This window comes from Simochromis diagramma, unplaced genomic scaffold (assembly GCF_900408965.1).
Source record: "Simochromis diagramma unplaced genomic scaffold, fSimDia1.1 OVJJ01000463.1, whole genome shotgun sequence".
NCBI classification, from domain to species: domain Eukaryota; kingdom Metazoa; phylum Chordata; class Actinopteri; order Cichliformes; family Cichlidae; genus Simochromis; species Simochromis diagramma.
The window spans coordinates 5,797,892-5,817,847 of record NW_024386941.1 but is presented as its reverse complement, the minus strand read 5'-3'; the positions used below and the strand labels follow the sequence as shown (position 1 = coordinate 5,817,847).

At 39.3% G+C, this 19,956-nt stretch overlaps 1 protein-coding gene and 1 long non-coding RNA gene across 9 annotated transcripts in view; one reads left to right on the top strand and one right to left on the bottom strand.

The window, feature by feature from the left end:
- The window catches only part of robo1 (roundabout, axon guidance receptor, homolog 1 (Drosophila)), a 197,030-nt gene extending 193,180 nt beyond the window's left edge, over positions 1–3,850 (top strand). For all 8 annotated transcript variants that reach the window (XM_040037801.1, XM_040037796.1, XM_040037797.1 and 5 more), the window contains 3 exons: positions 1,341–1,616; positions 1,700–1,893; positions 3,639–3,850. In XM_040037801.1, the coding sequence (XP_039893735.1) occupies positions 1,341–1,616; positions 1,700–1,893; positions 3,639–3,653 (485 nt within the window). In that variant the 3' untranslated portion in view covers positions 3,654–3,850. The remainder of the gene's footprint in view (positions 1–1,340; positions 1,617–1,699; positions 1,894–3,638) is intronic.
- LOC120737220 lies at positions 2,970–19,670 on the bottom strand. Its single transcript, XR_005696700.1, has 2 exons — positions 19,610–19,670; positions 2,970–3,120 (listed from the first exon to the last, which is right to left on the bottom strand). It is a non-coding gene; the product is annotated as an uncharacterized LOC120737220 (long non-coding RNA).
- Between the last annotated feature and the right edge of the window lie 286 nt (positions 19,671–19,956).

Sequence of the window (19,956 nt, the reverse complement as noted above, 5' to 3'; positions counted from 1 at the left end):
GCAAACACATAACTGTCATTTGTTTATATATCCCTGAGGTGTCCTAATTTCTTTAGGTTAAGACTGCTAACCAGAAAAAAAAAAAATCAACACCTCTACCCTTGCACCTCAGCAGCCTCACTTCCCTACTACTTATCCTTTTTTGACCTAGTCATTTCTTTTGTTTGCACAGTTGATGTGAAGTTATATTCTCTCCATGATTCATATTATGTTTGACTCTGATGCCTTTGTCTGCCTCCTCACCGAACTTAACCCTTTCCTTTCCTTTCTCTTCCGATATGCTTCAGCCTTGCCTGCCTAATTAACCACCAGACCCTCAGATTAATCCTCCTTGGCAAGCTGTGAGACAGTTTCAGATCTGAGCTCTGTTCTCGCCGATATTTCCTCGTAAATCTAAAAGGCGCTCGGCTCCTCCGTTGTAGCAAGCTATAGCTCAAAGACTGTGGCATTGATCGGACTCTGAGGCAGAACTCGGGAAGCAAGACAGATATTAAAAAACTGCAGACGCCTCTCTGCTATATGATATTGACCATCCCTTTTGTATTCAAGGGGAGTGGAGGATAATCAGGAAAGTGTATTGAAGCTTCACTATACTGCTAAAACAACACAGCAAAGACATTACCAGCCCCATTAGCTTGTTGTGTGTTAAAAAAAAAAAAAGAATAAAAATCTTTGATTCTTCTAATCCAGTTTTGTCTTAAAGTCTGTGAGGTAGCCACTGAGATCTTAAGTGTAAGAGCTGACACTCACTATGTTTAATAACGTTCTAATCCAATGTGGATTATGGGTCTGGCTGCCAACAAAACCATCCTCCAGGTTGGTAGCTGATTAGACGATGAAATGCCATTGATCGCAAGCAGACAAGGCTTTTTGCTCTGCGTTTTGTTTAGATAGCCGTGTGATGTGTGAGAGGCCAGGCGGCTCACTGGCTGGTCTCATATGAATAATGGCTCAAGGACAAGCAGCATTGATTCATCGACAGAAGAAGTCGAATAGGCCAGAGAGGCAGCTGCTGACCGTCACACTCCCCTCCTCTCTTGCTCAAATCTCATAACTCTCTGGCAGATTCAGCCTCTCTAATGTCATCTGTTCTGTTTACTGTCTGTTCGGAGGAGTTTCCGTTCAGCATCGCTATGTCTGCAGCTCTGGGTGTATGTACACACATCACAGCTGTGTTTGTGCATCACCTTGCAGGTGTGAGACAAGTGAGTGACAGATGATACACACTAAAGTTTCATAAGTACACAGATCTTGTTCTCCAGTCTGTTGCAATTTTCTAAACTCTTGTGGGGTTTTTTTTGTTTTTAAATGTCCTTTTGCTTCCTGTGTTTATTTTTCAGATCTCCCACCTCCACCCATCCCCCCTCCAGCAGTGCTCAAGTCCCCTACACACCCTTCCAAGGTAGCTCTGGAGGGCCGGGGAGTGATTTCCCCCAAAGCCGGTGAAGGTCGAGACAAGAGAGGAGGAACAGGGGGATATCGAGCCCGAGAGGACTCGGACCCCAGAACCAGCTCATCTGAACGCAAAGATGCTCAGGATAGACAAAAGACTGCTCACGGAGGGAAAGGGAATAAACATGAGAGTAGCACTACCAACAAAGCACGCCAGCATGCAGGTACTACAATAGTTACAGCATAAAGGAATTCTTCAGTCCGATGGGTAGCACCTTGATTCTTAACTATTGTTCCCTGTTTATAGGTTCAGAAGACATTATGCCGTATAGCCGACCACAGTTCCCTACAGTCAACAGCCCCCGAGACCCAAGCTCCTCCAGCTCCATGTCCTCCCGGGGCTCAGGGGGCCGGCGGAGAGGAGAAGGAGGGCGAAGGAACCCTGCAGATATGGGCCTCAACACCTCCGGAGCCTTCCAACCAGGAGATGAAGAGATAGAGGTAAAGGGTAGTCTTAGATTCTACTTCTCTGAAATATACATGATGGGCATCTGCATTCTACTTGAGTAATGTCAAAGACAATGTCCCATGTTTGCATCTGTTAATCTTGGCAAGAGATTGAATACAGTTTTTGGACAATGACACAATCTTTGTCATTTTTGGCTCTCTACACCATCAGACTGTATAGAGCCAACTTTATTTCAACGGCTCTATATTTTAAATCAAGGTATTTTTACCAAACATATTGCATTAGTTGTTTGGCAATTTTCAGAGGCTGAAAAGGAATTGGACAACTGACTGACAAATAGTGTAGTAGGCAGGTTAAGTCTCAATAACAGTAATAAGTCTTAACATGAGGAAAAAAAGATCATCATGCAAAAGAGGGAAAGACACTACTGGCTAAAAAACAAAATAAACCTATCAGAGAGAAAGCAAAAATTATAGTAATGGCCCAAATATGGCCCAAATCCATATTTGGGCCATTGTTAAAAACAAGGAATGCACTAGGCAGCTCAGCAATACCAAAAGGCCTGAAAGACCAATGAAAACACCTGAAGTGAATGACCACAAAATTCTTTCCTTGGTTAGGAAAAACCCTATGCAATAGTTAGCTAGTCTTAAGGAGGTAGACATATCACATAAAAGAGCACAGTTCTTCTGGACAAAAAGAAGAAAACAAAACAGAAAACCAAAAAACAAAAACCAAAACCAAAATTATCTTGTACCAGAATGGCGTGAAAAGAAAAGTAATTAGTAGGATTGCAACAGTTCCTGATCAAAAACACAGCAAAAAATGGGTACGTACAGCTGCCAATGAAACTGGGTCACTAGCGTTTATTTATGATGCGACTGCTGATAGAAGTAGATGGATTCATTCTGTACAGGGATATACTCTCAGCTCAGGTTCAGCCAACAGACAACACTTCACAGTCCAAACTGGTAATGAGCCAAACTAGGGCTGCTCGATATAACGATATATATCGGATGACGATATAAAAACGTCTATCGTTTGTTTCGTGGTGTCACAAAATAAACTGTTTACGGCAATATTTTTTCACCGTTTTGATGGTCACTGTAGTGGCTATATTAATTTCTTAAAGTTCTCTCTTTCTCTTATATTTAATATAACCACATTATGGACGGACAAGCGCCTGTTTTTATGCGTTGTCATCAGCAACAACGACAGTAACAGCATCGTGTGTCCGCTTGTTTATGTTCCACATAAACCTTTCACAATAAAAATCACGTGAAAGAGCAGATTATTAACGGATGAGAAGTAAAAACAGAGCTGCCAGGTGCTAAAAAATAAACCTTAGACTCAAACGTTAGAACAGGCTTTTCCCCGCAGCACGCCGTGTAATAAATACTCACAAAGAAAACGGCGGCCATTACAACTTATGTCTAAAAATGTATCGTTTCATGCATCAGTTAAAACACTCGACTCCGGGTAAAGGACGTGCAGCTGGAAACACTTCCCGCAAGTCGAGCTGCCCGAGATTCACAGAATTTACAGAAAATGTTACATGGCCAGTGATGGCCTGGCTGAACAAAACGGCTTTTGGTGATGTCTATGACTTTAATAAGTTATCGATTGCAAAGAATCAAAATCCTTTGCAGCCAATAATTTCGTATTTAAAATATTTTGTTTAAATTGTCCTCCAACAATGGGATACACAGATACAGATCTACAGTGAGTCAATATTGGCTGACCTTTGTGCTAACCAAAATGTTTTTGTTTTTCCCAGATGGTAGAAAGCTGAAGGAGGAGGAAAAGGACAGACTGTTCTGATTTTTTGTCCAAGAATGGAGCACCATTGTTTCTCTTACAGTTTTAAATATCTTAGTATTTCACCATCATGTTGGCTGCCCTCATACTGTACATCAGTAGTGTTTCTTTACATCTGGAAAACAGACCAATGTTGTTTTTTTTCTAACTTATCATTTTATATGTCCATTGGAAAAAACGAAAGAGTGAAGAATAAAATGGTGCATTCAAAACAAAATACACAGTAGTATATTTATGTTTAATTCCAATGCAATATGGAGTGAACTCTTACTCCAGATATTGACATGACTCAGCTTGCCTTGAAAAGAACTTTGGAAAGCCCATACAGTGAGATGTTACTGTAATAAATTAGCTGCAAGCAGAGAGAGGTGGACTGTCTGTAAATATACATGTATACATGATGTCTTCTTGTTTTACCCATTGTGGTACCTCAAAATTGTCTTCCTTGTTTTATTTTTTGCAAATTCTAATTTTATTATGCCAGTAAATATAATTATTTTATCAATTCCATCCATGTTGTAAATTGCTATATTATTTAGCTTCCCCAAGAAAGTGCCACTTTGGGATTTTTCCTTTTTTTTTATATTTTTCTTTTTTTTTTTTTTTGTAATGCACTGTTGTTTTGTGTTGTCATCAATGTTTGTTGTTTGTTTTACTTTGGTTTTAAAAGCACAATCACTAAACTTTATTTTAAACCATTCTATCTATTAACCTTTTTGTCTTACTGGAGGAAAACAGGTATGACAAAAGAGTCTAGTTAATCCTGATGATGATGATGATGATGATGTTGTAGGTAAAGATTGCCGTTTACAAAGGCTGTGCTTGAAAGGAGACTCCTTATGTTGTGATTGTCTTCCTCTCCAGTTCTGACGCAAGTGATGACAACAACAGTTAATGTGAGTCATAGCTGCAATGTAAATACCTTTTCACATTGACCATAAACTCAGCTATTGCACATTAATTGAAATGGTAATGCTGACTCCGAATGCACTTAAATGAATGTCAAATACAGGAAAAATGTCACTTTGGGAATCTGGAGAGGTTGTAATTGGACAAGAAGAGTCTCTTTTCTTGATACTAAAGGGCTGATTGAGCCCTGTTTTAAGGAGAAAGGGTGCTGTTGTTTATTCATAGGACATCTGCAAACATTTGTTTCGTAAAGCAAAAAAGTAAAAAGAACTTTAAAAAAAGATGAATAAAAAAAAAAGTTCAAATTATAAATGTTCCTTTGGTCATTTGTCAGTATTTTCTGAAAGGATAAGCCTATATCCTTTTTTTTTTTTAAAGCTCAAATCCACAAAAAGGTTAAGACCAACAATTTGTTATTCTATGACTCAACATCCATTTTCCTTTGGTGTTTTTGGCACAACCCCACTCCTACTGAAGAATCTTTCCAGCCATCAGATTTCTACCGCTTATCCAGAATTTATTCCCAGGAACACTTTCCAACTCCTGCAGGGATCCTGAGGCTTTCCCAGGCCTCCTAGTTTGGTGTTTTTGGAAAAACCCCAAACAAAGCTAAAGTTTGTACAACTCATATCGAAACAGTTACAAGGCAGGGAGAAAAAAAAAAAAAAAGACAATGTCATAATATGACACAGATGATCGCACCATAGACTCAATTATGTGCAATTATGCCCCCTCAGCATAAGAATGGGGGGAAAAAAAAAAAAAAAAACCTATGTATTGCCCTCTGTTATCTTTTCCTAAGAAGTAGTGATGTGCGATTCCACTGATTTCCTTTCCGATCCGATACCAAGTAAAATTCAGGGTGGTATCGACGATACTGATCCGATACCAATACTTTGTACAAAAAATTATTTTATTTATTGTATTGCTATTGTATAGCTTCATAATGATAACAGGACATTAGACTACTTGTTCTTATCGCTTGACAATGCAGAATTATCATATAGAAATTCAAAAACTGAAGCTGTGTGCTATTTGAACACGTTTCCTGCCTGCGGTACTAAAGGACTCCGTGAGAGACGTCTGTCTCGCCCTAGCAGCATCTGTCCCTCTCCTCCTCTTCAGTTCGCTTCAACATAAGCTCATCATATTCTGTGATATGATTTACTCTGAGGTATTTGACGAGGTTAGTGGTGTTGCCACAACACCTCACTGTCTTGCCACCTGTATCGCAAACCACAACTCGGCTGTTTGTGGAGGTAAAATACGTCCGCACATGACTCCATTTACGATCAGTCATTGTTGTGAGTGCGCACTCGGGGCAGCGACACATTTACACAGTCACATATGATTATGAAAGGCGGAAGAGGAAGTAGTTCCTTCCAATGTAGACAATCTGAATGATATAGTTTCTTTCCACTGTGTTCCTGTTAATGATAAACTACAAATCTACCCTAAATTACTAAAATATCTATATTTTATTATGAGAATCGATTCTAGAAGATAAATGACTGGTATCGGAGGAATCGATATTTCAGTATCAATCTGCACATCACTACTAAGAAGCTGCCTCCATTTTCTTGTCTGCAAGTAAGAAACACACTAAGAAACAGTATTGTGTACCAACACACATCACCGTTAAGGGAACACAGAACCAAGTTTTTATAAGCTGCCCACCTGCGCACACATCTTTCATCACGGCACAAAAGGAGCTGCTGCTGGCAGTAAGAACTGAAAAACTGTGATACTCTCTGCACGTCTGCAGCAAGCATTTTGTCACTATTGGGTCAAATATCTAAATGGCAGTTTTAGCCTTTTATACTGTAACAGGTCTGTGCTACATCAAATCATTTGGAGTCATTTGCAAGTTTTTGCATCATATCACAATATTGTTCCTATAGTGCACAAAACAATGAGACAACCCTTCCTGACTAGATCCTAGATGGAAAATACTTTTCAGTCTTATAATGTGACAATATTGTGCAGCTCCTGACAAGTTAGAAAGGTTAAGTTACTTTAGTGACTGTTAAACTAAAGGGTTTCTTTACGGTTTTACTTAAAACCAAAAAGATAAAATAACTTATAAATGCAGATAAACAATTTTTTTTCACTGCATCATCAGGAACATGAGCCAACATTTTTCCAAATATCGGAACAGAATTTTGAGGACATGTTGTGCAACTCTAATACCACAGACTTATAAACAGAGTAAAGCATGTTGACAATATGCAGCTTTTAATCATTTATATTATTTTTGCATTACTAAACACTGGATAACTCCCAGGCTGCTAAATACAGCCAACATTTTAACTTTTCAAAATAAGAAACTAAAATAATGTGCAAAATGTGATCCACTTTCCACTTTGATCTCTCAGTTGCATATAGCTGACACCCCCCACTGCCAACCCCCCCCCAAAACGTTGTCAGGATTTCCAGAGCATTTTCTAGAGTATTGCACAACATAAGCAATGAGATGTTCAATTCGTTTTTAGCACTTTTCAAAAACATAAACAGGATTTCTATTAATTTCCCATTTCTGACTAATCAATAATGTGTGCGAAGTATACAAAACTATTTCTGCTGGTGTAATAAATTATTCATAAAAGGCACACATTTATTTTAATGATATATTTACCATAAATGTAATTGATCATAATAACCCAAGTGTAATTGCATCAGCTACATTAAACACTTTTAATGAGAACTAATATGAGCTGACCTCAACCAAAAGTATACAATGTACTTCAACAACACCATCAAGGAGGGAACTATCAATATTCTTGGCTCAGTCGCTAAATAGCCATTTCTGTTCTGTACTGTAGCTATTCAAATGTATTACCTAATGCCAATTCCATTAGTGTTCTCCATTACTCACAATATCAGCATGCCATGTCATTCAGTAAAGGCATTTGGAACCATAGAGGGAAGCTAAAACCAACAGCAAAGGGATTATATTCAATTTGACAGGCCTAGATTGCTGCCAATTAGGTGTAAGGAGAATTCAATGAGGTTACATAAGAGAGTGAATACAGTACTCATCCCTTTTCGTCACTCACTCGGTGATGGGGTGGCTGCTGATGTAACAAAACAAAATATCCATAAAAAGAATCAGGAAATGACACTGGCACCACAGAGGGACTCTAGACAGCGACTTATCCTAATTGGAGACGGAAATACATTTGTTCCAGTTTATTACATCTAACCTGCCTACTGCTTGTTCTCAAAGAGGCAATAACCTGGCCTATGGGAGTCTTTAATGTCAAGCACTGTCTGACTGGCTTATTCAAACAGCAGTGATGAAGAAATAGAGATGATTCCTCCCCTTTGTACTCCCTCATGAACCTCAAAGAACTGGAATTAAGTCCTGTTTTTACAAGCTAATGAGTAGTGCTGCCCACCTCAACATGCTGTACCATCAAGAGACGTATGCCTCTAGCTGAGAAGCAGGATTTTGCATCTACTATTGCAGTAATTTTAATTTTTTTTTTTTACCATTTATGAATATGTTGATTTTTTTTTTCTTTTTGCATTTTTAAATTTTTTTTAAATAAAATTGTACTTTTTTTCTTTAAAAATAAGAGAACATAGTTTGTTTGGCATTTAACATTTACACATATAAATTAAAATGTGAAAGATATCTGTATTACTTAGCAACAATATAATTGCAGCTATACCCTCAGAATAGGTGATTCGCTCCTCAACCACCACCTCCACCACCTCAGCTCTCGGAGATCCCTTCCCCCCTCATTCCCCCAGGTGTTCTTTAATAAGCACCTTTCTAAATAAGAACAAATTTGGAACAGGAGAGAGCATCCCCTCATGCCTCCATCCATCATTTTAATGAGCAGAGGTGTGTCCTGTTCTCACAACGAAGTGCAGGTGATTAAAGATCTTAAGTGGATACCTGGGCAGCCAGGGTTATTCACCCCATAATGACATGAATATGCACAATGAGGGTGAACTGTCTCTGGTCTGGTCCTTACAGTTACTCAACCTGTGTGCATATATGTGCATCTGAAATAATTCTATGTTGTATATTTTGGCCCTATTTCTTTCTACTGTCTGGCCAAAAAGGACCTATTGAGCTTTTGGACAAACAAATAATGACCCCATTAATCAAAAACAGGTTGCAGATTGGTTGACAATAAAAAATATTTTAACTGCTAGTTGCAGCCTTTACTGACTGCAAAAATATAATCAGTTCCAAGCTTATAAAATAAAAAGTTTTACCAGTAAAATAACTACATTAGAATTTCTATATTACTGAATTAAATATTTCTATACTATAAAAGTATAATTAGGAGGACATCAAAGCTTTTGCATGGTAGCAATTGATAAGAGAGAAAGCTACTTTCTGTTCCCCAATCACAGGGTTCACCACAGCACCGGTAGCTCCCAGGAACAAACTGGGGATATTTCTTCTTGTTAGGAAAATGTGTAAACCACTGCACTATGGAGCCACATAGGGTTAAACTGTAAAAGGTAACGGTTGTAGGTAATTCCCCGATTCAGCGGCGACTTCACCAAATTTCAGGTGAGCCTGGGCTGCCATTAACTGGCTGATCACCTATTGGTTTGTGACATCAAAAGGGCAGGATGGATCTGACTAAGAAGCTCCAAACTAATTTGCTATTGTAAATCACAAGGCAGCCACAGAATCAAATCGGTTGCGGTGTTTGTCGGACTTTCTCCTCTCTACAGCTTAATTCAACTTCCATCAAAAATAGACTTGCTCCAGTGTTTTTTGGTGAGTGGAAAGCACTTCTGGGACACTGAAGTGCATCTAGTGAAATTGTAATTATTGTCTTGAGAGGGCACAAGCAACTCCAACAGGCACACCACAGCCAAAACAATATGCTGCACTACAGCGTTATTTTTGTGCCACTATTCTGAGCGCACGTAAAAAAAGTTTGTAGGTCCAAGTGTTGTATTTTGAGGAGAAATTTATTTTGAGCGAAGAAAAGCTGAATTTGAGGGAACAACATTCATTCCTGCGTGCAAAAAATTTATTTCAGTGTTTGCTATTATCCATACACACACACACACACACACACACACACACACACACTAGCAGCCCCTCTCGCTCAGTTTTTGCATTTGCGTTCGCTCACAATGTGTTGCTGGCGCTCTCAACATTTCTGCCCGTGCGCACTCAACTCTTTCTCTACACCGTTATATTTGTGCCACAAAACCAGCCAATCACAGACTTGGATGCAAAAAAAAAATCTGATTGGAGACCAGAACTGCCAATCAGCTTGAAATGACGAAATGCAATATCCCAGAATCCATTTCGTCCAAAACTCAATCGAGGCAGTGGCGGGGGAACACAGAGTGGCGGAGTTTGAAATATTACTCTTTCTGAGTCACAAAATAAACTTTTAAGATATTTTCATGCGAGAATGTAGCTGTGTAAACTTCAAATACCTGCTCGATTTATCAAGAAATCACATATTTCCATAAGTGCTCTAACGTTTTCGGAGATGCCTGTTACCCACCAGCTGACCGCATAGCTGGACTGGCCATTGGGCATACCGGACATTTGCCCGGTGGGCCGATGATGATTTTTCATTTTTATGTTTGTTTGTTTTTGTAACGGTATAAACAATGAAAGGTGGTGGATTAGCCAATTGGTCATGATCAACTCTGGGCTGGACCAATTACAATACATTCGTATTGAAGGAAAAAAAAAGAGTCCCGTACTTTAGCTAGAATGAAAAAAAGACAACGCTGGAGTTATTCTGTCTTTACGTTGCACAGCTGCCTCTTCTCCCCTCATTCTCTCCCCCTCCCTCTCCTGTTGCTACTTCAATCATGAAACTGATCAATGATCAGCTGATCATCTCTCTTGTTTGTTTATCTCCCACTTTGCGCCAGAAACAGGAAACCAGCGGATGTTGCGCTAAACAACAACAGCAGCACGTTCAAGCTTGATAAGCTGTTGTTATAATTTATTTAAAATTAATTTCTAGTATCAGCTGATGTTGGCTGGAGCCACAGCTGTAAAAGCTGCTGCTCATGATATCGGTTTGGAAACATGAAGGTGATACAAATCATACATATATATCAACAAGACAGTGTACATCACTGTTACAACAGCGTTTGTTTTAGTTCAAAGGCTTTGTGGTTTTTCCTAGAATACCTGGTGGTGTAGTCTGTGATTTTTTTGTCAGTTCAGCCTTATATATTATGTTTAACCTGAGTGACCACCCGGTCAGCTGGTGGGTAACAAGCATCTCCGAAAACATTAGAGCACTTATGCAAATATGTGATGTCTTGATGAATCGAGCAGATATTAGAAGTTTACACCAGCACCATTCTCGCATGAAAATATCTTAAAAGTTTATTTTGTGACCCAGAAAGAGTAATATTTCAAACTCCGCCACTCTGTGTTCCTCCGCCACTGCCTCGTTTGAGTTTTGGACGAAATGGATTCTGGGATATTGCATTTCGTCATTTCAAGCTGATTGGAGACCAACAGCAAACACTGAAATACATTTTTTTGCACGCTGGAATGACTTTTGTTCACTCAAATTCAGCTTTTCTTCGATCAAAATCAATTTCTCCTCAAAATACAACACTTGCACCTACAAACTTTTTTTTACATGCGCTCAGAATAGTGGCACAAAAATAACGCCATACTGCACACCTGGTGAGATTCAAGGCTGACAAGGGAACCACAAAATACAAAATGATAGTGACTGAGAAACTCAAACTCATCTGCAAAAGTCTTAATTTGCACCACAGGACCAGTAAACAAGTTTCAACTTCTCACATACTGCTACGCAATCAAAATATTTCCCAGTAAGAGGAGCAGAAGATCTATTGAAAAAATACAGTATTAAGGCAGTTGGGCACTGGATTCAAGGCATAAACAGTAAAAGAGGAGGGTCAGAACTTTTGAGTTTAAAAAGTTAAATCAACCTCAGTCCCCTCAACCTGCAGTCTTTTTAACTGCCAACAGGTGGCGACTCCCCTGGTTGCAAAGAGTTGCTCAGAAGTCCGAGTTCTTGTGCTCGCCTGCTTTTTGGCCTCAATAAAGTCATAATGGTTTACTAAGTCAGTCAGTAGTTTCAGGTCATAATGAATCAAAATTTAACATTTTCTAAATTATTGGTCATTCTGAAAGTCAGAAAGAGGATTACCCAGAGTCATTACCTAATGATTAATCAATCACATATCATTAAGAAGAGATTGTGTGGATCCACCCCTCGCTCGAGACACATATGGTTTCAAAACACCGACATTGTAAAGGCGAAAACACTGAGCTCAAAACTTAACAACAGAACTATTAACTATTAGGTCATTTTATTGTGACTACAACCATCTTTTATAAGCAGTCTATGGTGACTGCAATGAAGAGATTACAAAACAAATCTAAGCAATTTTTACAAGTTCTAAGGATTGCAAAATACCAGCCATTGGGTTCACTGCCTTTGCCTAACTTTGAAGAGAACAAGTGAATGATTAATTTGCAGAAGGCAATTCCTTCTCAGTACTCTATTGCATGCATTACATTGCTTCCTGTGACTCTATACAGGAATATAAGCACACTAACCTCACCCCTCCTTTAAATTCCCATCTTTGTGCCTTCAGTGTTTCACTTTTTGCAATCAATAATTTAAACTGCTGTTGCTTTCCCAGCAGCCAAAAACTAATTTCTTTTGTGCACATTCAGGCTGTCTCCCATTTCTGATCGCAAAACTGCTTCATTAACCTCCTTCCCATACTAGAAGGTAATTAAGTGAACAGCTGTGCTCTGTCTGACAACTCATCTTATACTGTCACTACCCTCTGTGAAAACACCAGCGAGGAACCCATCATCACAGGTGCGCAGCGTTTAGACGGCTTACCAGCACCTCTCCACAGCCATTTACACTACAGCTGCAGGTCAAACGCCATCTCTTCAGACAATCAATCAAAACTCATTTAGGTTTAACAGTCTTACCAACCAGCTCATCACAATTACATGCCATTACAAAAAGAGTTGTTTATAATCAGTGTTAAACTCTTAAGCTCGTGAAACTTGTGAAAACTAAACTGATGAGAGTTATTGTAAAGGATGGCCGTCAGTGTGAGACTGCCAGGCGTAATGAGAGAGGAACCGTGGAAGCCTGCCAAATCCAAGTTGTGCATTTTTTTTTTTTTTTAATAACCAAGAAGTAATCTGGATGATTTGTACATCCATTTGTCACTTAGCCAGTCATTCTAACCATCCTTATTTAGTGCTGACGGGTCTGCACAATTAACCCAGAGGAATATAGCCTCCTCATGCTGTCCCCTGGAATCTTTCTTCCCTCAGCTTTTTCTCTGCTTTGCATCCGTAAGTTGATCTCAAAATCTAGCATTTAACACTACCAGTGAATCATGGACTTTATCAAAGTGCTTGTTATAATTATTAAACAGTTGTTGGCTCAGTGATGTTTACATATATATAATAAAGATTTAAAAAAGGAAGATTAAAAAAGTGTTGTTATTTAAGCAAAAAAACCCAAACACTTGCACAAAGATGGGTTATTTTAGATCGAATGCCAGCTGGTAGTATTTGTGAGCTATAAGACATGCCTTATAATCACCACTTTGATATCTCTACAGAAGCAATGTTAGAAGAGGAGGCTAGGTCAACCAATTACAGGCACATCAGTCAAAAGAGGACGTATAATTACTTGTTTTCAGTTCCATTAATCAATATGCAGAAAACAAGGTCCAGACAATGTGTGGCTATAGTTTAGGAGGTAGAGCAGGTCATCTGATCTAATCTAATCGGTATGTTGGTGGTTCAATCCCTGGCTGCTCCAGTTTGCATGCCATATACCTTTTGGCAAGATACTAGCCCCAAGTTGCTCTCCGATGCATCCAAAAGAGTGTAAATGTGTCAATGTTAGCACTTGAGCATAAAAAAAAAGTTCTTGTATGAACAGATTGCTTGAAGTGCATGGATCTTTGTTTCATCCTGAGAAACACCGGCTAGTCATTGGCCTTCTTTCTTCCACTTAACATACAGTCTCAGGGTGCTGGATTTGGGGTAAAACCCTGCACAATAATGAACTTTCTTGTCTTGATGTCACTGCCTCCTATTTCATCCTTTGGTCAGCTGATTATCCCAGCAGGGTATTGAATGACTCTCAGGACGTAGGTGTTGATTGTTCTTCTTGTTCTTTTCATTCACCTGACTCCTCAAGACTGGCCTTAGTCTCTCCAGGTATTTGGTGGTTGCAGCTTTCCTAGTGATGTCTTCATGGTTCCCATTTGCCTGTGGGATTTCTCAGTGTCTGCAATGTACTAAAAGTAATAAGGCGGCAACAATTTCCTCAGTTCTGACTATCTTCCCTCCTTATTGCCATCTGACTACATTTCTCCAGTCCAAATGACACTCTGATATTACTGTAAATCCTAGTGGTGTGGATGAGAGAGGGAGAAAGAAAGTTTTTTTTTTCTTTTTAAGTATGTGAATGATTTATAACCCATTCCCTCAAGACTAACATTAGTGCCTTAGAGCATCACACACATCACCCATTTTTTCAAAAACGTTAGAGAATATTAATGAAAGATAAGTTAGAAATGAAATTAGATGAAAAGATAAAAATTTAGTTATTAATATTATATAATAATAATAATTTGGATTACTGTCATTTTATTTGAAATGGCCTGCACCCACACAGCATTTCACATAATAATGACTACCCGTGATCACTGCATAAAGACCATTCTATGCTGCTGGTGACATAACCTTACTTTAATAACACCAGAAAACTCCACCACACTCACTTTCACCTGACTCTGAACGCCATATACCCAAGACCACACACAGAATTTTTTGGTTTTACAAAAACATTCAACACATTTAAAGTTTCTCTAACACATGAGATGATGTACAGTTACTGCTATGCATTAAAAAAAAAAAAAAAAAAAAATCACATGTTATACTTCATATGGCATTTCTAGAAGACTAAAGATAAGAGTGAAAATTCACTCCATGACTGCATTCTACTGAACTCCATTTTTTTTTTTTTTTTTAATCTACTGAATACATTTGTTTTCAATTGAACAACAGATTAAACCAATCTTTGGGTAGCTGCCCATCATTTGACGAATTAACTGTTCTTTGGAAATGGATTTAACAATAATACTACAATGGCTGATTTTGTGCTAATGCAGTAAATTAAATACATGCCAAGGTGCTTAATCACATTGATGCAACAGTCATGTAAATCCCATTTTGCCACACAGCAGTCCAAATAATTGATTTGCAACACTGGGTCTGCATTGACCTAATACAACCTGCATTATTAAAGAGAGATAACTCAGAGATTGTAGAGCAATCTTTACATGCGCTCCTTGGTCCTTTATAGATTGTAACTCAGGTTCCTGCCTAATACACTACTTTTACTAATATGATTCTTTTCTGCGACATTATGAAAAAGTAAACAAATTAAAATCCTTATATACATAGTAGGCGTGTGAATCTACCTCCCACTCATTTCCCGGTGAAGTCAAACAATCCCACTGAAAGACCTTTAGTCTTAGTCAAGGTGTTTGTTAGACCTATAATTAACAGTACTGGAAATAACCTTGAACCCGTGTGACTTTTCCTCTGGGCTTTGAATGCCCAACACAAACAGACAATCACAGTGCTCAAAAAGGCACATGTTTCCATAACAGCATCACCGAACACGTTCAGCAAAACACTGACATGACCAATCATGGAGGCCAAAAGTAAATGATGACAGACAAAAGGTCTGGCAGTGTTTGATGTTCACCAAGGGCACATAATGTGAATAAATTAGAGTGTTTTCTTAGTCAAATGACCTAGGGAGTGTTGGGTACTTGAATGGCGGGTGTTCTCCAGGCATTGATAGATGGAAGGTGAGGACAAGGGTGAGTGGGCAGTGGAGGTGTTACAGGGAGGGGAGGATCATGTTGGTGGAATTTAAAGGCTTTAGGCACCTTTAGAATCAGCCCTCTCTCTCCCTCGCTCTCTTTCTCTCTCTCTCTCCATTGCTGACAGACTGCATGGTGGAGGTGAGACATCATGCTTTGTGTGGCCTTGGGGCTTTTTTTCCTCCTCACATAAGATGGCTGAAGTGCTTATGTTGCCATCTTAAGCTGTTGTTTTACAGCCAGGCCATTCTTTCTCTTTTATGACTGTAACCTACTTGAGAGAGCAACCTTTCACCTAAATGTATCTTTTACTTGATATGTTTGTATTTTAACCAATTAATTTCATGTAGACAAAGACCTAGATTGCTAAAGACAGGGCAAAAGCATGTGACTGGCTTAAGGTTAGATGTTATTTGACTGCAGTGTATTTCTAAATCGTGTCCAGAGCTTGTTCTATCGATTATTATTTTTCTCTCTCTCAAAAAAAAAGACTAATGAGCACACAGAATTCCACTAGAAAGGTTAATACAATATTGAAATGTCAGGAGATTAATGATATTGTTCTTTCTTCCTATGGTCTTGTAGGAGAGGGTGACAAATGTCTTGCCCTTTTCACTCCATCCCTCCCCATTTGTGATCTCTCTCTCTCTCCCTCTCATTCTCTTTGTTTCTTATTCTCCATCTTCCATTTTTCCTCCCTCCTATTTTCTCCTCCTCGTTCTCCTTCGCTGGCCATGGCCTCTAGATGCTAAGGACTTTCTCCACTTCTGTCTGTCAATACTGTAGCTATATGCAATGACACAATGCAAGAGATGTGCTGTGCTGCACAGAGTGTGCAGTTGACAGTAAATGAATAGCATGGATCCATCTTCATTAGAAAGTAAAGAGACTTCTTTATAAGAATTCTGCCTTCATTCCAGACCAGGAATGTTTGTGTCCATGCGCCACACCATCAAACTGTTAATGTTCAGCTTTGTTGTATAGAGAAAAAAAACAAAACACATCTGTCTTACAAGCGCTACAGAAATAATATTCAGTGTTTTGGTCCTTTTGCTGCAGATGTTAACTGGTATTATGTGTTCAGTGTTTCAGTGGTGCACATCTTGACTCCTCCCATGCTCCTGCAGTACCCTGGCATGGGGTCCAAGTTTTAATCAACTCTGCATAATTGGAGTGATTCCCTGTCTTGCTGTATATTTCAATCCATCTGTATAATTACGGTGAATTAAAGTCTTTGTCAGAAGGAATGAGGAGGGAGAAGCCTCACACAGACTCCTTCCTACCAGTAGACACCACCCCCCCCACACACACACACAAAGACACCACCCCCCGCCCCATCACCTATACTGTAGCTCACACAATTAAACACCAGCTTGAGAGAAAGAGGAAATTACCTCCTTTGTCATCTCACTTTTCACTGGTGAGGGGCTAAACACGCACATGAACATCAACAGTAATTAATGCATCATGACGACCTGTGTACAGAATACACCTGATATCCCTCTACAGACTGCTACAGATTAACCAGTTAGCTTTACAGTTTTTACACAGTCACTGTCTTAGTGTTATTTCTGGCTGTAAGACCAGTGGTAAAAGCCACTGCAGGGAACTGATCTTCCTCTTTGCCATGGGGGCAAAGATGAAGAGACTATGACCAGCCGTGCCTCAGTGCAGTAATTGCATCGATGAGAAGGGAAGCAGTAGCTTGCAGGCAGGAATGGGTCATCATTACTCTGTGTGAAGCTTCCAGCCCTAAGGTAGGTCATTACTGCCGTGTGTCAATAGCTGATGCTGTTCTATGATAGAGGCCAAACTGACCTCCCAGGGTCATGTGATCACTTCCTGCCTGTTCTGACAATAACTAAGATGCCACTTTATCTTCTGTTCTCCAAAATGGTTGAATATGATCTTGGACTTCCTGCAACTAGAAGAGAAATGGAGATGAAACCACTACATCTTTCCTCTACTCACCAGTCTTGGCATTGTTCCTTTGATAATGTCATTCGCATCCTAGTCATAGACTGATCTGTGGTCTACGTCTCTCTAATTTCCTCATCTCATCCATCCTGCGGCGGACAGCCGTTATCTCTTCTATATGACCGACATCTGCAGAGTACGGCCAAATCACTTTACTATCCCGCAGGGAAACAATCCTCCAATAACTTCCAACTCCATCCAGGAAGTCCTGAATTAACCATGAAGCTGGTTTGCCAAGTCATACGCTTTTATTCATTTTATCAGACCTGCCTGATTGTTTGAGTAATTACTATTCTACAGTGTGGCTCTTTCCTTTATTACTCTGAATTCAAGCCAGTCGTGGTTCAGCTCTGAGGTTGCTGTAGTGTTTATGATGCAATTCACATGTGACGGGCTGCACACACAGGGCACAAATAACTAACAACATAGTCATTATGAACACAGTAATGATCACAGTTGTTGCTAAATAAATGGTCACTGTTGACCGTATAGCAGATTTATTCAGTAATAGAAAGTGGAGAATTGACGCCCTTTGTGCCTCTTTGTTAACGCAATCTAACCCATTTCTATCTTTTCTTTCTTTTACTCCAAAACAATTGGTATTTCTCATTAGCAAGCTCATATTTCTCATTATGTAACATTTAACAATTACTTTGGTCTTTTCCAATTTTTCACCTGAAATCCTGATCCCTTTGGTCCTCACCCTATCGAGCATACAACCTTTCCTCTTTCATCTCACCGTCACTATCATGATGTCTGCAACATCTCACAAATTTTCCTCACAAAATGTTTCCAAAACCCAATTTATACAGTGACAGGATGCACCTATCTGTTGAACAACTGAGGATTGCTGCTCTTTGTATCCACTCTTTGACTTGCTCACAGTTGTAACTCCAGCCCTGGGCAGTATGTGACTTGCTCTCAATATTATTGCATCACAAGTTTTCTTTGGGTTTGGCAGACATGAAGTAAGTTGCATAAAATGAAAGGGATGTCAAAAGCTCTTCAAAAATTAGTTGGTGACATGGCTTATCCATGTCTATTGATTCCACCTTACTAAAGCTCAAACTTTGCCAATATACCACTGTTTAAACAATATATTCATAATCGCTCAGGGAGACCATCTCCCATGACCGGTTGAGGTTGAGGGGAGAGAGACAGGACAAAAGACACATTGCAAAAGAGAGCCACACTTTAACAATAACTAATCATTGAATTCAAAGTGATGTATAAACATAAAGAGAATTAAAAAGGTGAGTGAAGAAGAAACACTCATCAGCATCAGAAGAAGCCCCAAGCATCCCAGGCCTACTGCAGCAAAACTAAGAGGGGGTTCACAGTCACCTGATCTCATCATATGATCTCACTATAAACTTCAATTCAGTTTTACTTATGCAGCGCCAAATCACAACAACAGCACCCTCAAGGTGCTTTATTTTGTAAGGTAGACCCTACAAAAATTAAAAAAGAAAGCTTTAAGCCTAATCTTAAAAGGAAAGTGGGTGTCTGTCTCCCAAATCTAAACTTCCACAGAAGAGGGGCCTGAAAACTGAAGGCTCTGCCTCCATTCTACTCTAGAAATCCAGGTCTTTATGTCTTCAAGATATTCCTGCAGTTTAACTAAATAGTGTGTGTCATCTAGGTTCATGGAGAGAGCTGGGTATCATCTGCATAACGATAAAAAATTATGCTATGGTTTCAAAAGATAATGCCTAAAAAGTTGAAATACAAAGGGTTAAGGACCACTAAAGATGCAAAAGGTCTCCAGGAGACAACCAATAACCATATGCCTTTATTACCTGAACTCAACCTTTGAATAAGCAATTCAAGCTCCTCCCTATTTCTAAAGGAGGTATGAGCCTCAATTAGGGCTGTTCGATATAAAGATATATATCGGATGACGATATAAAAACGTCTATCGTTTCCTATTATGCTATCGTTTGTTTCGTGGTGTCATAAAATAAACTGTTTACAGCAATATTTTTTCATCGTTTTGATGGTCACTGTAGTGGCTATATTAATTTCTTAAAGTTCTCTCTTTCTCTTATATTTAATATAACCACACTATGGACGACAAGCGCCTGTTTTTACGTGTTGTCGTTAGCAACAGTGATAGTAAAACCATCGCGTGGCTCCGCTGTCCGCTTGTTTGTTTTCCATGTAAACCTTTCACAATAAAGCTCAAGATCCTGTTGAGACTTTTCAAAATAAACTGAATCAAGTGAAAGAGTATGCAGAGAGTTTACAGATGAGAAGAAAAAAAAAAAAAAAAAAAAAAAAAAGAGCCGGCAGGTGCTAAAAAATAAACCTTAGACTCAAACTTTGAAAGAAAATGCTGCTGCGGAGTCGGGGCGGTCTGCCTCCCCCCACCGCAGGGAAAAGGGTAACACCACCTGGGTCTGGGTGCAGTTCCCCCCTCCAGGGGCAAGGGTACCTAGACCCGGTTTGTAGAGTACGCTTGGGGAGTGTGATCGTGTGTACAGCATCTCTTTATGTCTGTCTCCACGTTGGTT